General features: G+C 39.7%; 1 protein-coding gene across 4 annotated transcripts in view; it reads right to left on the bottom strand.

Annotated features, from left to right (window-relative positions):
* Window positions 1-14,053, bottom strand: part of spire1b (spire-type actin nucleation factor 1b) — a 49,366-nt gene that overhangs the window by 15,364 nt on the left and 19,949 nt on the right. For all 4 annotated transcript variants that reach the window (XM_034228787.1, XM_034228796.1, XM_034228802.1 and 1 more), the window contains exons 3-4: window positions 12,901-13,137; window positions 9,259-9,384 (exon numbers count right to left, since the gene is read on the bottom strand). In XM_034228787.1, the coding sequence (XP_034084678.1) occupies window positions 9,259-9,384; window positions 12,901-13,137 (363 nt within the window). The remainder of the gene's footprint in view (window positions 1-9,258; window positions 9,385-12,900; window positions 13,138-14,053) is intronic.

Below are 14,053 nucleotides of genomic sequence, written 5' to 3'. Positions count from 1 at the left end.
GACTCGTGAATTCTGGCGCACGATGACTTGGACTCGGACTCGGACTCGTGAATTCCCCCTCCCCCCCACGATGACTCGGACTCGACTTATATATACAGTCTATGACATTGACACTCCGACTTGGACTCGGACTCGAGTTTTCTCTGGAGTCATGATGTCCTCTATCCTGGCTTGTGCACCTGTGAGGCGAGTTCACTACTGGCCCCTGCTGTTCCAGTCTAAACATGTCTAGGACACACCCCGCATCATGCTGTATGCTTTCACACATTCTGCTTCCACATTGGAAAAGAGCAGCGCAAAATGCTCGTTATGTGGAAACAAGATTGAAGAGAAGGCTCGTAACACATTACTCTAAGGATCGAGTTCAGACATATGCTGTGTTGAACACTATCATCAGAGTAACGTGATCTAATCAATAAATAAAGATTCAGCCGATAACACGAAAGCACATGGCTACTTAACATGCAGAATGACGTCATTTTGCATGCTAAGTAGCCATGTGCTTTCTGGGGCTTAATCTTTATTAGTAAACTGATTTAACCGGTAAAAGTTCCTTCAAAATAAGAGTCCCGATCTTATTACTATCAAAATAAAAGTGCAAAACGAAAACTTTACCATAGGAAAATATTGGCATACAAATATAATCACTTCTCTAAAAGTTAACTCATTTTAAATATAGTTGGACATATTAAAGGTCATTTACAATAATAATATGAATATTAGTAATACGTTTTATATTTGTATAGCACCTATTACAAGAATTGTAGCCAAACTCGCTTCACAGCAGTTCAATAGACAGCTACATTTCAAAACATATATCCACGAAGGTTAATACATGAAGACTTGTGACTCGGACTCGAACACAGGTAATGATGACTCGAATACGACTCTCCCTTGGTGACTCGGACTTGGACTCGGACTCGATTACGACTCTCCCTTGGTGACTCGGACTTGGACTCGGACTCGAAGAGTGGTGACTCGAGAGTGACTTGGACTCGTGAATTGGTGACTTGACTACAACACTGCTTGGTAGTGTGCATGCTGGCACTGTAAATATACAGTCTATGGTTAGTAGTGACACAACCACTCTCTCACTAACCACTAGTTTTTAGGAATTTGGGGCTTTAATATGTCTTACAATTCTTTATTTTTTTAGCTAGTAAGCTAGCTGTGTTTGTACAATAATCACAACAGCCTCACAGAGCTGCTAGCATGTTCTAGACTTAAACAGTGATATTAGCCTTAAAACAAAGAGAAACTTGATCACATATTCAGAAGAAAAATAACACGAACCTGACAGAATCCCTAACGCTTAACAGAAAGCACATTTCCATCTTGACACCTGTGTGAACCCGCACAACGTGAGTCCATTAGAGTGTTGTAAAACACTGACAACCTCTGGGTGGGAAACTTGGAGCTAACCCGCATTCTTTTGCTGGTGCTTTAAAGTTCAGCAGAGTGTGTGTGAGTGTGTGTGTGTAATAGAGAGAGCACTAGAGCAAGAAAGAGAAGGAAATTAAATGTAACAACAAGTGTGTTATGAATTTAAAGATACAGGCAGACCTAAACTATAACCCTCTGGTTAATACAAGAGGCGAGATACTGATAAGACAATCACAAGGAGTCTGCCCAGCCGACAGCAACATAAGACCCCATCCCACCGGGGAAATCACAATTCACCATCATCCTGCCAGGAGAACAGCTGCCTTGACCGGACTGCAGGCTCCATGTAACAGTTATATAATATCACTCACAACATAATGCATTTTGCGGCATCATAACTCTGTATACCCAAAGTGCATACAGTTATTCAGAGTCATAAGGTCATAATGAAGTGCTTAATAAACTTATAATGGTCCATCCAACTAAAACAATACTTATTGAGCCAGTGAAGAGGATAAAGGGAGATTAGAACACTTGCTTTTAAACACCATTATCTCATTGGTATGAGTGATGCGTGTTGAAATCAGATCAAAGCCACATATCTCCATTTCAAAAGGTTGGATTAGACAGTGTTCTCTTCACTTTACGGGGACAGCATTTTTATTCAAACATGCAAAGCAACTCTTGTGTGGACACAATTAATAATTAGAGCAATTACCAATAGCATCTAGAACCATATTTTTCCTTGTCAATAATTCTGCTCTGGTTGTTATTCGTTTTTAGCGCTCAAAAGCTGACAAGAAGCACTTATCCACGAGCAAATATGAGCTAGAGTTGTTTCTGTGAATCACCACCAATTGAGCAGCAGGAGGCGTCTTTGTTGAGAGACAAAGCATCTCTTAATAATACATGTTATTTATATAGCACTTTTCTTGGCAGCCATGACACATGAATCTACAGCTCTGCTTAAAGACTGGGACGTGGGGGAGGGGCCGAACATCACCCATCTTACCCCTGGGCCCTCGAACGCACACACAGTCAAACAGCACGCATTTCAGATAAACACTGGAATAACAGACTGTGAATGCATGCACCGATGAAGGCATACATAAAAAGACAAACAATCACATGATGCATCCACGCACACACACTCATACACACAAACACTAACATTGGTCTAAATGACCTTGCATCACACTCGCCAGTTCACCATGAGGCTCAACAACAGTTTACACTTCAATATTGATCAAGACACTGAAGTAAAGCGAGATAAGCTAATTGTTGACTGACATTTTATTATTTCTTCCTTGTGTTTATTGCATCTTTTTACCTTGTCTTTAATATTAGACATTAAACAAATAATAAGCACTATGTAAACTGGGTAATTGACTTGACATATACACAGGTACTGTTTCTTCCGCCATGCTAAGTGCTCTTTGAAACTGTATTTAGCGAAATATTAACTTCAGTATTCTAACATGCTTGTAATGACAACAGTTGCATTCTGATGTTTAACAGGTTTAGCCTTTACCATGTTAACCGTTTTAGCTTGGCATGTTATGGTGCGAGTATTTACAAATTAAATTAGCACTAAACATTAAGTACAGCTGATGTTGAGGGGAATATGATTGGCTGTGAAGATTATTCAGTATTGCATACATTGAAATGTTGAGCTTACGATGGTGCTTTATAAAAAGTCTGAATCAGCAAAAGATTACAATAAATATTGTGGAGATATTAATTGTTTGGACCTATGGCAATATATCCAATACGCTAGAGTTAAAGTCAGGGGAGTCAAAACATGACTTATTTACTTTCTAGGCCCAACTTCCTCTTTTTATGGCTTCTTTTTCAGAATGCAATAAGTCCTCTCTCCTCACAGAGAGTTATGTAACCAACCAGATACCCTCTATTTATTCTGATGCATTACGCACACTAAAAAGGGCAGCAGCAGTAGTGCATGGCAGGAAGGAACCCTGAGGTGGAACACACACACACACACACACACACACACACACACACACACACACACACACACACACACACACACACACACACACACACACCACTCCTGACGGGAAATGTTCCAACTCGCAGCCAAGCTCCTGAGGAGAAACAATGCCCAAAATGCACTTCATCATAAGGAACAAGTTGAAGAATTAATAAAAGGACCAGCCTCAATGTGAACTTGCGGAACATAAAAAGAATGTTTTCCAACATTTTCCCAAAGCAACTATTAGTAGCTCATAGATTAGTATCTCGTGATTATAACGCTTTCTAACTATGAAAACCAGCAAATCACTGCAATAAAAGAAGTCACTTGCATACCCCTGCTTTAATATGGACTCATGACCCATAACAGACAGCATACCAATAATACACTGAAGCAGCATTAATCCTCTGAGGTATGTGCACCAGTTGGAAACACATTACAACACAGAGCCTCCTATTACTACAAAAGGAGATGCAAACATGATTATTTGAGTCATGCCTCTCTGGAAATTAGCTGTGTGAAGCTGAACAAATGCTGAATGAGAGTCAGCATGTCTCCAGATATTGTCATCTATGTCGGATATGAACATCAAACATGTCACTCCTTCTTCACAGTGACCCATTTCCTCCTGGCAGCCCACAGGGTGTGAGAGCACGGCCTGTCTTCCACACACAGACAGTGCACCGGACTGTTGTGACATTACAGTGAGTGTGTATCTGTATCAATGATGCTGATAGCTGGTATTCTCTGTCCTTGTCAAGTTTGCGCACTTTTATGCCAAAAACAGCAAACATTTACAGAGAAGTAGTCCATTTACTTCAATGGTGACTTTTGCCGGTTTGGAAAATCCTCTCAAACAGCATGTATGTATTAGGGACCATGAAACTCACAGTGAAGACTAGAATGTTTTAAAAACAGGATGGCGAATCAAACAAGTAACCAGAAAGTGAATGAAAATACACTCCGCCAACATAATGTTTAATGTTTTCCTTTTATCTTGAAGGGGCCTCCATTAGATCAGAAATGAACAACACAAGTTAACTGATATTTAATGTTGAATAAAATGTCTATTTGCTTGATTTACTGTGACATCTGTAGCACCATGAAAACCAATTTCCAGAATGTAATAATGTTTTAAGGGTCTTTACAAAATGTATAGAGGTAATGTGTTATGTCTGCTTGTTAAAAAACAAAGCTGTGAAAGTAATATGGAGCGTTAAATGGACTGTATTGATATAGCGGTTTATCCAGTCTTTACGACCCCTCAAAGCGCTTTGCATTTCAATCAAACCCTATTCATACAGAGCAGTGTGTCACTTGCTTGAGGAAGCACACACACTCTGGGCAATGGCATCGGGAGCAACTTAAGTATCCTGCCCAAGGATACATCGACATGGATGTAGCCCCCGACTGCAGGGGCTGGGATCGAACCCACAACCTTCTAACTAAAAGACGACCGCACTTCCAGTGGTGAATTGGTCCTCGTTATATCATGTTCTCAAGTAAATACCTTAATAACTGAATGGAACTTAACTTTTATAAAATGTTTTGATTCCTAAAACACAAATAGAACTATGTTTCTATGCTGTTACACTTAGTTGTATTTTGATGGAACTATTTATGTATATATTCAAGTGGCCTTAATGTTGCAAATTAGGCTGGATTTGAAGGACCCAAGGATTATTGTAATAAAGATGTTTTATTTATGGGTTATTAAGCAATCTAAACCCCATTTGCTTTCGCCCCCTTGTTCTTACACAATATAAGCATTGCATAGGAATGCTGAGTATAAGCTGTGAGTCAGAGGTATTGTGTGTTATGTCATAGCTCGAGGTATATAGGCTGTGCACTGACGTGTCCATTCATCTCTTTATTCACGGTCATTACCACGGCGGATGCGTCTGTGAATCAGCTGAGCGCCTCCGCTCTGTCACACACCAACACATCCTCACTCCCAGGTCGGCCTATGTTGACGTTATGTCAAGTCCCCTGTCGGCTTTTTCCAACGCAAGGGGGGGGGCCTTAGCGGCCATTTTCAACGCAAGGGGGGGGGGCCTTAGCGTCCATTTTCAGCTTTCCGGGATGTCCATATGCTTCTATGGACGCTCATGGAAGCACGACATTCGTTTGTGTCGACTGCCCTTAAAGGCAATGTGAGCGTCCATTCTCATTGGATAACGGAGAATTGTACACCCGGAAGTAAGTATTCCCCTTACTGTCGATTGATTTTACAGTGATATCTGCACTACTCATCGACTAAAAAACACCAGATTATCCTTGTTAATTACACAACATTGATTGGTTTAAATTGTGTGCAATGCTTTTGTATTTTTCCCCTTCGATTCGGAGAAACAGATATGTTTTCGGAGTAAAGGATGGCAGAAGACACTACACTACCCAGAATCCCCAGCTATCGTTTGGACTACACCATGTGCTCTGTTTGACGTCACGTGATCTTCAAATTTCTCCCTGCAGAAAAAAAAAACATGGCCGAACTTCGTTTTATTCTTGATGGAAAATGCCTATTTTAAAGTTAGTTTGGCCATTAAAATGCGTTTTGATGTCATTTGATGCGAGAAATATGAGTTGTTATTTCAGATTATGTGTGCAGTGGATGTACATGATCTTTAGTTTGCTAGTTATTACGAAGATTACTTCAGGAAATTGCGTCCATAACGTTTTCATTGTTACCAAGGTGGTTGCTAGGGACGCTGCTATCGATATTATTTCTGTTATGTTGTGTAACTGTTTAATGGTGTTATCTTTATTGCTACCCCCTTCCCCGTCAATGTATAGTGTTGGTCCACAGCGCAAACATATTAGTTTAACAAAATCCGCATCTAAAGATAGCCTACGTTATTTTCCCCTGTGCAATTCCAGTCTCACATCTCACAGCACATCGTCATTAACAAATAACGGAAACAGACCGAAAACATTTAAAAAAAAATGCAATAATACTTTATTCCGAGTGTGCTTGCTTCTCTCTTTGGAAGTCATCACATAACGGCATTGTAATACACGGTTCGGCTGCATTAAATATTACATATCTGCCGTAGTTCTGTATTTATAGAGCCCTGATGAGAAGACTTCTAGACAAACATGAGGAACTGAAAACGTGACGTGGATCATAAATATATCAGCCATTAAACAACATCTTACATTTCTTTTCACACAATACGTCTCCTTGCAGTATCAACACTAATTCGGCTGACTTTTATATTTGATCCAATTGGTAGATAGGCTGTATTTACACCATAAAGGTGCACAGCTGATATAAAGGGACACCTAGTGGTTAAAGCATGTTATTGAATTTCATTATTTTTATTATTAGATATTAATAGGATCCCTATAAAGTATATTCATTACTCGTTATTCTCTACTAATAGTTCATTAAAGACTGTATATAATGACTATTTTGCACATCCCTTTCAAGATTTCATGATTTTCTAAGGTTTATTGACATATCATATAGGCCTACACAACTACGGTGTAGTTCTGCATTGAATGAAAAACTTGGGTCGCAGGTTCCTCAATAGTGCATTACAAGACATCTATCAATATTTGTGCATACCTCCAGCAATGTTAACTATGTTGAAGCACTTGTTTTAACTGATATTATACATAATGTATTATACTCTTATAAGATGTATGTAGATATTTCATCTCCGACCTTGTCAGGTATTGAACAATCAATAAATAAAGAACACAGAATTGTTGAATATAAAACACAGAATTTGTGTGATTATACTAAATGATTTACAAATAAACACCACTGCATATTTAACTGTTACACATGCTGATGTAACGCAAATGTTCCAACTTGAGATCAATAAAGTATATCTTATCTTAAGCTGATCGATGGCTACTGCCATATTTGCAAAATGTGCCTCTGAACCTTAACAAGTGCATGTTTCAGGCTGATCAATTAATGTAATGTAATGTAATGTTATCAATTAACAACAGGAGGGGTCACAAACATAAGACCAGCTGTTAAATAAAGCTCTTCTGACCTTAGCTGGCATGTGGGTATATATATATTAATGCTGCCCATTATGGGCACAAGCAATTTTCACCCATTTATTAATTATATGTTTTAAATGTGAGTGTTTCCTATCCCCTAAACCTCCAGGGATGTACACAGTTTAATACTGGCAACTTCTTGTTATGGGAAATACGAAAACGTCTTTTAAAACTACAACTCCCAGTAGAGACGTGCCATAGATACAGAACATGTTGCGAAACAGAATAGCCAGCATGTGTAGTTCTGGGGACGGGGTGGGGGAGGGGGGGACGCGGTGGACCCGTTCAAATCCAGTTTTGGACAGTCTGCCGTGATTCCATCCCATTTCAAGTGCTGTTCGAGGCTCGGCGTAACCCTCGGAGCACACTCTCCAATCACAGAGCTTGAGGACTATCACGGGGTTTGTCAAACAGAGCACATGGTGTAGTCCAAACGATAGCTGGGGATTCTGGGTAGTGTAGTGTCTTATGCCATCCTTTACTCCGAAAAAACATTTGTTTCTCCGAATCGAAGGGGAAAAATACAAAAGCATTGCACACAATTTAAACCAATCAATGTTGTGTAATTAACAAGGATAATCTGGTGTTTTTTAGTCGATGAGTAGTGCAGATATCACTGTAAAATCAATCGACAGTAAGGGGAATACTTACTTCCGGGTGTACAATTCTCCGTTATCCAATGAGAATGGACGCTCACATTGCCTTTAAGGGCAGCCGACACAAACGAATGCCTTGCTTCCATGAGCGTCCATAGAAGCATATGGACATCCCGGAAAGCTGAAAATGGACGCTAAGGGCCCCCCCCTTGCGTTGGAAATGGCCGCTAAGGCCCCCCCCCTTGCGTTGGAAAAAGCCGACAGGGGACTTGACATAACGTCAACATAGGCCGACCTGGGAGTGAGGATGTGTTGCACACACACAGCTGTGTGACCGCTGACTGCATGTCTCTGTGTGTCCATGCCTATGTCATGCTACACTCCATCCCTTCCTCTCTGAAATGATGGATTATTATTGAAACAGGCATGCTAGATCACTCAGATATGCCTTGTATGCTCCGATGGTTTTCTTATTTGAACGTTACTACACAAAAGCAGAGAGAAAAACTGACTTCATATAACGTAAGACTGGCTGTTAAAGGATAAAAGTTCAATATTAATGTTCACTTTGGTTTGCATTACCAGAATCGCAAAGATACTACACATGAGCATATGTTTTAATCAAGTGTTTTTAGAAATATTGCTCTTTTTCATAAAGCATAGTGTAATGGAACCCTCAATAGACATTCGTATGTCTTTTCATCTCTCAACTCTTTATGTATATAAAACAATGGTTACTGGACAATCAAACATGCTGTCATAAACTGATTTTCCTAATTGTCTGTGCCTATTCATTTTAATGTATGTCTTTTAAGTCTTTAGTGTATTTATGGGTTTGTATTTTTGTGCTTTTGATGGTGCATATGTGCTTTAATACGTGCTGTAAATGTACTTTTGTGTTTTTTTTTGTGATATATGCCATTCCAGGGACTGCAGATGAAAATAGCCTTTATGTCTCTTCTTAAATAAATAAATACAAATACAAAATGTAACTATGACCTATAGGCACTACAGCTCCACAATACTCAACCACAGAGTCATGTTGATTGCTGGGGTGGGTCGCATGTACAGTACAGTAAGGTCACAGTGCTAAATCTTCTAAAGCGGTGCCTTGCTGCTCTGTGCCTCATGTAAAGGTCAGTGATCATCCTGTGACCTTTCATTAGAGGGGAGTTCCCTGTGCAGTGGGTTCACGCTGTGTTTTTAAATAAGACTTGCAAAGGCATATGCATTCATCATACAAAGATGATAAAGATAAGAACCCACCTCTTTGGCACTTCTGATCTTCTCCAGGAAAGTACCCAGCTCCCTGGTTTCTGTGTAGAGAGCCCGGCACACGGCCTGGTAGTGACCGGGGACGTCCGACAGACTGGGGAGGTGGGATGTGCACAGCTGGAAGAGAGAAAAAACTGTTTGTAGTACACCGTTTATTTATCATAAACACAAAAGGGATCAAGGAGAAAGCATTAAGTGCAATTTATTTTATTTTTGTAAACCCATGTACTGATCAATATCCATGTTATTTTGATATATCAATGAAGAAACTTAGTAAAGCACATTCAGGTTATGTAAAGCAATCGTTTATTCTTGGTCAACACTATCTGTGTTATTCCTAAATTATGAGGGTCATTTGAATCCTGGCTTGTTAGCTAACAATGCTAATCAGAACAGTTGATGGTCAACTAAGTCTCTCCTCTCCAGAAACACGGTTGCCTAGGAGAAGTAATAAAACAAAGGGAACTACATTTGAGCTGCCTGCAACTAACTTATTTATCGATCTGTTCAATTTGTTTTCTGTAAATCCAATCATGAAAGGCTCCATCAAATGTCACAAAAATGTTGAACGTTTTAGCTTTCTATTATTTTGCTTTTTTCAACCAGCAGCCCCAAACCAGATTGCAATCATAAGGAAACCAGCAAATATTCAAATGTAATATGCTGAAAACGGCGAGCATTAATATCAATCAACTCATTTATAGAGTCATTGTCGCAGCTCTACCCATTGTTCTGTATCGCAGCAACCTCAATTAAGGAGCAATTCTTGTTATCAGTTTCTTCTTGATTGCTCTCAGTGTTCAGACTTAAGCAAAACAAATCATTTAATGTAACTGTTTTTATTTACTTCGGACTACATCAGAATTGTTCCATGACTCCTCTGCACTGCTAGAATATGATATTGTTTATTATTTACTCTAAGTACATTTAGCTGACTACACTTTCATTCTTTTACTTTACTTGTAGTGGATTATTTTCCCACAGGGCTACTTTTACTAAACTAAAGAATCTCAATACTTCCTTTACCACTGTCAAACTGTGTTTAGCCTTGCTAATGGTTCTCAGGGACCCTGCAAAAAAAGGAAAAACCCCCAAAACAGATGTTTGTAAACAACTGTTATTGACTGCAGAACACAATTGACAAGACACTAATGGCAGCCGTGATGACAGAATACGTCCTCATGTCACTCAGAACAGAATGTACCCTTGGCCAATGCTCGGCATGCTCTTTGCATCCAGACAGCCGTCTCTGCAGAAAGTGTATCCTATATCCTCATCACAAGTGGGTGAAAAACAGAAACAATGCTGTATCCAATGTGCTTTTTACAGTATATCTGGTCAGGACAAAGCGTACACTGAGGGAGCACACAGAGGGAACAGTCAGAGGGTGAAAACACAGAGACAACAATTGGAACTGACAGCTAGCTAGCCATCAGGCCAGCCAGACTGTCACACTGCTGAGATACCTCGGAGATCACTGTGTGTGTGTGTGTGTGTGTGTGTGTGTGTGTGTGTGTGTGTGTGTGTGTGTGTGTGTGTGTGTGTGTGTGTGTGTGTGTGTGTGTGTGTGTGTGTGTGTGTGTGTGTGTGTGTGTGTGTGTGTGTGTGTGTGTGTGTGTGTGTGTGTGTGTGTGTGGCGATGTGAGGTGTGTTTTCGTTGGACAACAGTGATACATGACTCCCAGCATGGAGGAGGCTGGCAGCCAGACTGCACTGTGATTCTAATCGCAGTGCTCAGAGCCATGTTTAACATTTTCATTTTCACACTCAAATGTTTTCCTGAAAATCAGTTACCCTCGCTGATAGGATCTGTACCAGGAATTCATCAGTGAATATTTTTAGTCTATTAATGTTTTTCCTTTTTAATCAATCAATGTTTATTTATATAGCCCAATATCACAAATGTTACATTTGTCTCAGTGGTCTTCACAGTTTGTACAGAATATCAGTATGACAATACGACACCCTCTGTCCTTAGACCCTCACATCGTACAAGGAAAAACTTCCGGAGAAAACCCACAGTTTAAAGGGAACATGGGAGAAACCTCAGGGAGAGCAACAGAGGAGGGATCCCTCTCCCAGGACGGACAGACGTGCAATAGATGCCGTGTGTAAATTGAAAAGATAATACATTTACAACATAGGTAGTTCAAATGTTTGGAAATGCATGTTTTTAAGTATACTTTATCTCCACCGATTCTAATTTCTATAATAGTTCTTACTTCAACAGATTTAACTGTTATTTTCAAACTAACATTTTTGTCTGAAACATAAAAGATACAAATATAATAGGCATTATCATATAATAACTACCCATCAGTATATAGAGGTTCACTTTAAATGATATACAAATATACCACCCTAAAGTATCAATTGTGCTTAATCTGTATCTGAAATGTAATTAATTAACAATGACATTTTGCTGAAAATACTTCTGAACTTCCTCAACAGCATTATTTACTTCCAACTGTTGGATTAGTCCTTTAATTTACAACAAGGAAATGGTTGGTAAATGGGGGGAATATTCCAACAAGCTAAAATAATGCACATTTCAGATTAGCTATGGTATGGATTTATAAAATGGATTAAAAAAAGCAAAAAATAGTAATTTGTCTGGCAACCCAACACTGTATTCACTCGCCTTTTTGCTATAGTTAGGTCTCCAACAACAACAACAACAAAAAGAGTATCTGGCCCTTTAGCTGCTACTTTGTTTACTATGTTCACGTACAAGTCTCTGTCACGATCTGTCTGCGATTCCTGTTTTATTTTGAAAATAATTCACCCCCTGTGTGATGTGTGTGTGTGACTGTTTTGTTAGCCTCACCCTGCTCTGTTCTGGTGGATTAATGACTATTAAAAGTGTTTTCTGCCAAGATATCCTGTGTCCTGCCCTTGGATCCAAACTGCTCTGTTCGCCAGTGACAGTCTCTAGAATTGTTATCTAGCTCTTAGCCGTTTGGTGCTGGGCAGGTAGCAGAGCTCTTTCAGTTGAGGCAGCTGCATGCTGCCAACAGATGAGAGTGTGTAGACTGATACAAAACTGAATTGTTGCAGGCTTTAAAAAACACAACAAGGAGCTTAAAGATGCTAAAATAGTATGGAAAGCTGGGTTTGGTGATACCTTATTTTGAATCTCCCTGATATCATGATTACACCTCCCCTGCATGGATTGAAGTGCTAGTATTGTCCAGTCATCAATGCTTGCACAATGTACCGGTAACCTGATTTGTTCATGGCCTATGTACTGACCAATGGACTATCCTGGCCCTAACCACTCCAGGTTAATGCTTAACTTCAATTAGCTTTGCAGGGCATGTTGTGCAAATGAAAGCATTGGGATTCATTTGTACGCTTAGGTGACACATTTAGCCACAGATTGAACATAAAGCATAGTTTTTTCATAATGTGTTACTTTAAACGCGCAGCTTTAAATGTGAAAACTATTCCAATGCAATATCTGCCTTAAACAGAAAAAGTACGTGTTTTACATCTCCAGCAATAGCAATAAGGGTTTGTTTGCAGTCAGTCAAAACATCCTGGTAGTTAGCGTTAGTATACTGTAAATAGCCAACAATAGCTGAACAACAGAATAGATACCAGCAGTCACTCACTCAGCTACTGTGTACATACCTTGAGGATATCTCTGTAGCCGTGGACGCTGCAGATGTTGTCAGGATCATCCTCGGGCTCATCCTCTTCCTCTGTTGCCTCGTAGCCCTCGTCGGGGCAGGCGTCCCTCTCGGCCTCGGCCATGTTGGTCATGAGGTCGATGAGCTGCTCCAGAGGAGGGCTGAGCTCCCTCTCCTCGTTCTCCTTCAGCCCGTAATCCAGAGCCTTGTAGATCATGATGCCCAGAGACTCGATCACCTGAAAGAGCACGGGAGAAAAAAACACTCAGTGTCCATACATTGTCAATTTTCAATATTTACACTCATTCAACTGTCTTGCTTTCATCTGTTAAGTATTAAATATATGAACATAATGTTACTTCCAACAATTGTTTTTGCCTACAATGCAAATCACACAGTGTAACAAAGTTCCAATTAAATAACTCACGTCTGATGATAAAGATGAATGTTTGTATATTAAGCATACAATCATTTTTGAAAAATGCATAAACCTTTTTTTCCTGCTAATTGTTCTGTTCTTCATCTGTCACATGAACAAACAAACATGGATTTCTGTCTTTGTTCTACAATATGATCCTCTATTTTGTGCCAAGCCTGAGCTTCAACAGCTGTATAAAGTGACCTGATGACTCGACCTTTGAGGAGAGAGCTCCCTCCCTCATTCATAAGCACACGCAAACACACACTGGCCTGGAGAGGCTGCCGCTGGGGGCCGATTACTGATAGTAGATCTTGTGATTAACTGACGCATTGAAAAACGAGAACACCATCATCACATCATGTGGATAGTCAGTCTTTTAAAGGAGGAAGGAATTCATATGTAATTCTGAGAGGTCAGCTGTAGTTTGAGACTCATTCTAGACTTTCAGGACTTAAATGATACTCCAGACAGTTTTAGCATTAAATAAGTACAATGTAGGCTTGGAAGGTGGCTATATTTAAGAAGAAAACAGCGCATCATCACATCATTCCTGACTTGTTATGCTTAACATACTTTTTGCACAGCCACAATACGCCTTTAGCTTAAAAGATTAGCATTTTTACACAGAGGTCACATTTGTCACTCACGATGGACAACCTTAAGCTTGGCAACCATTATAAAGCATTAACAACAAGCCATGCTATGGTTTTTTATGGTTCTTTTGATATTTTAC

This window comes from Gymnodraco acuticeps, unplaced genomic scaffold (assembly GCF_902827175.1).
Source record: "Gymnodraco acuticeps unplaced genomic scaffold, fGymAcu1.1, whole genome shotgun sequence".
Taxonomy (NCBI): Eukaryota; Metazoa; Chordata; class Actinopteri; order Perciformes; family Bathydraconidae; genus Gymnodraco; species Gymnodraco acuticeps.
The sequence above is the reverse complement of the archived record's forward strand: the minus strand, read 5'-3'. Positions and strand labels throughout refer to the sequence as shown.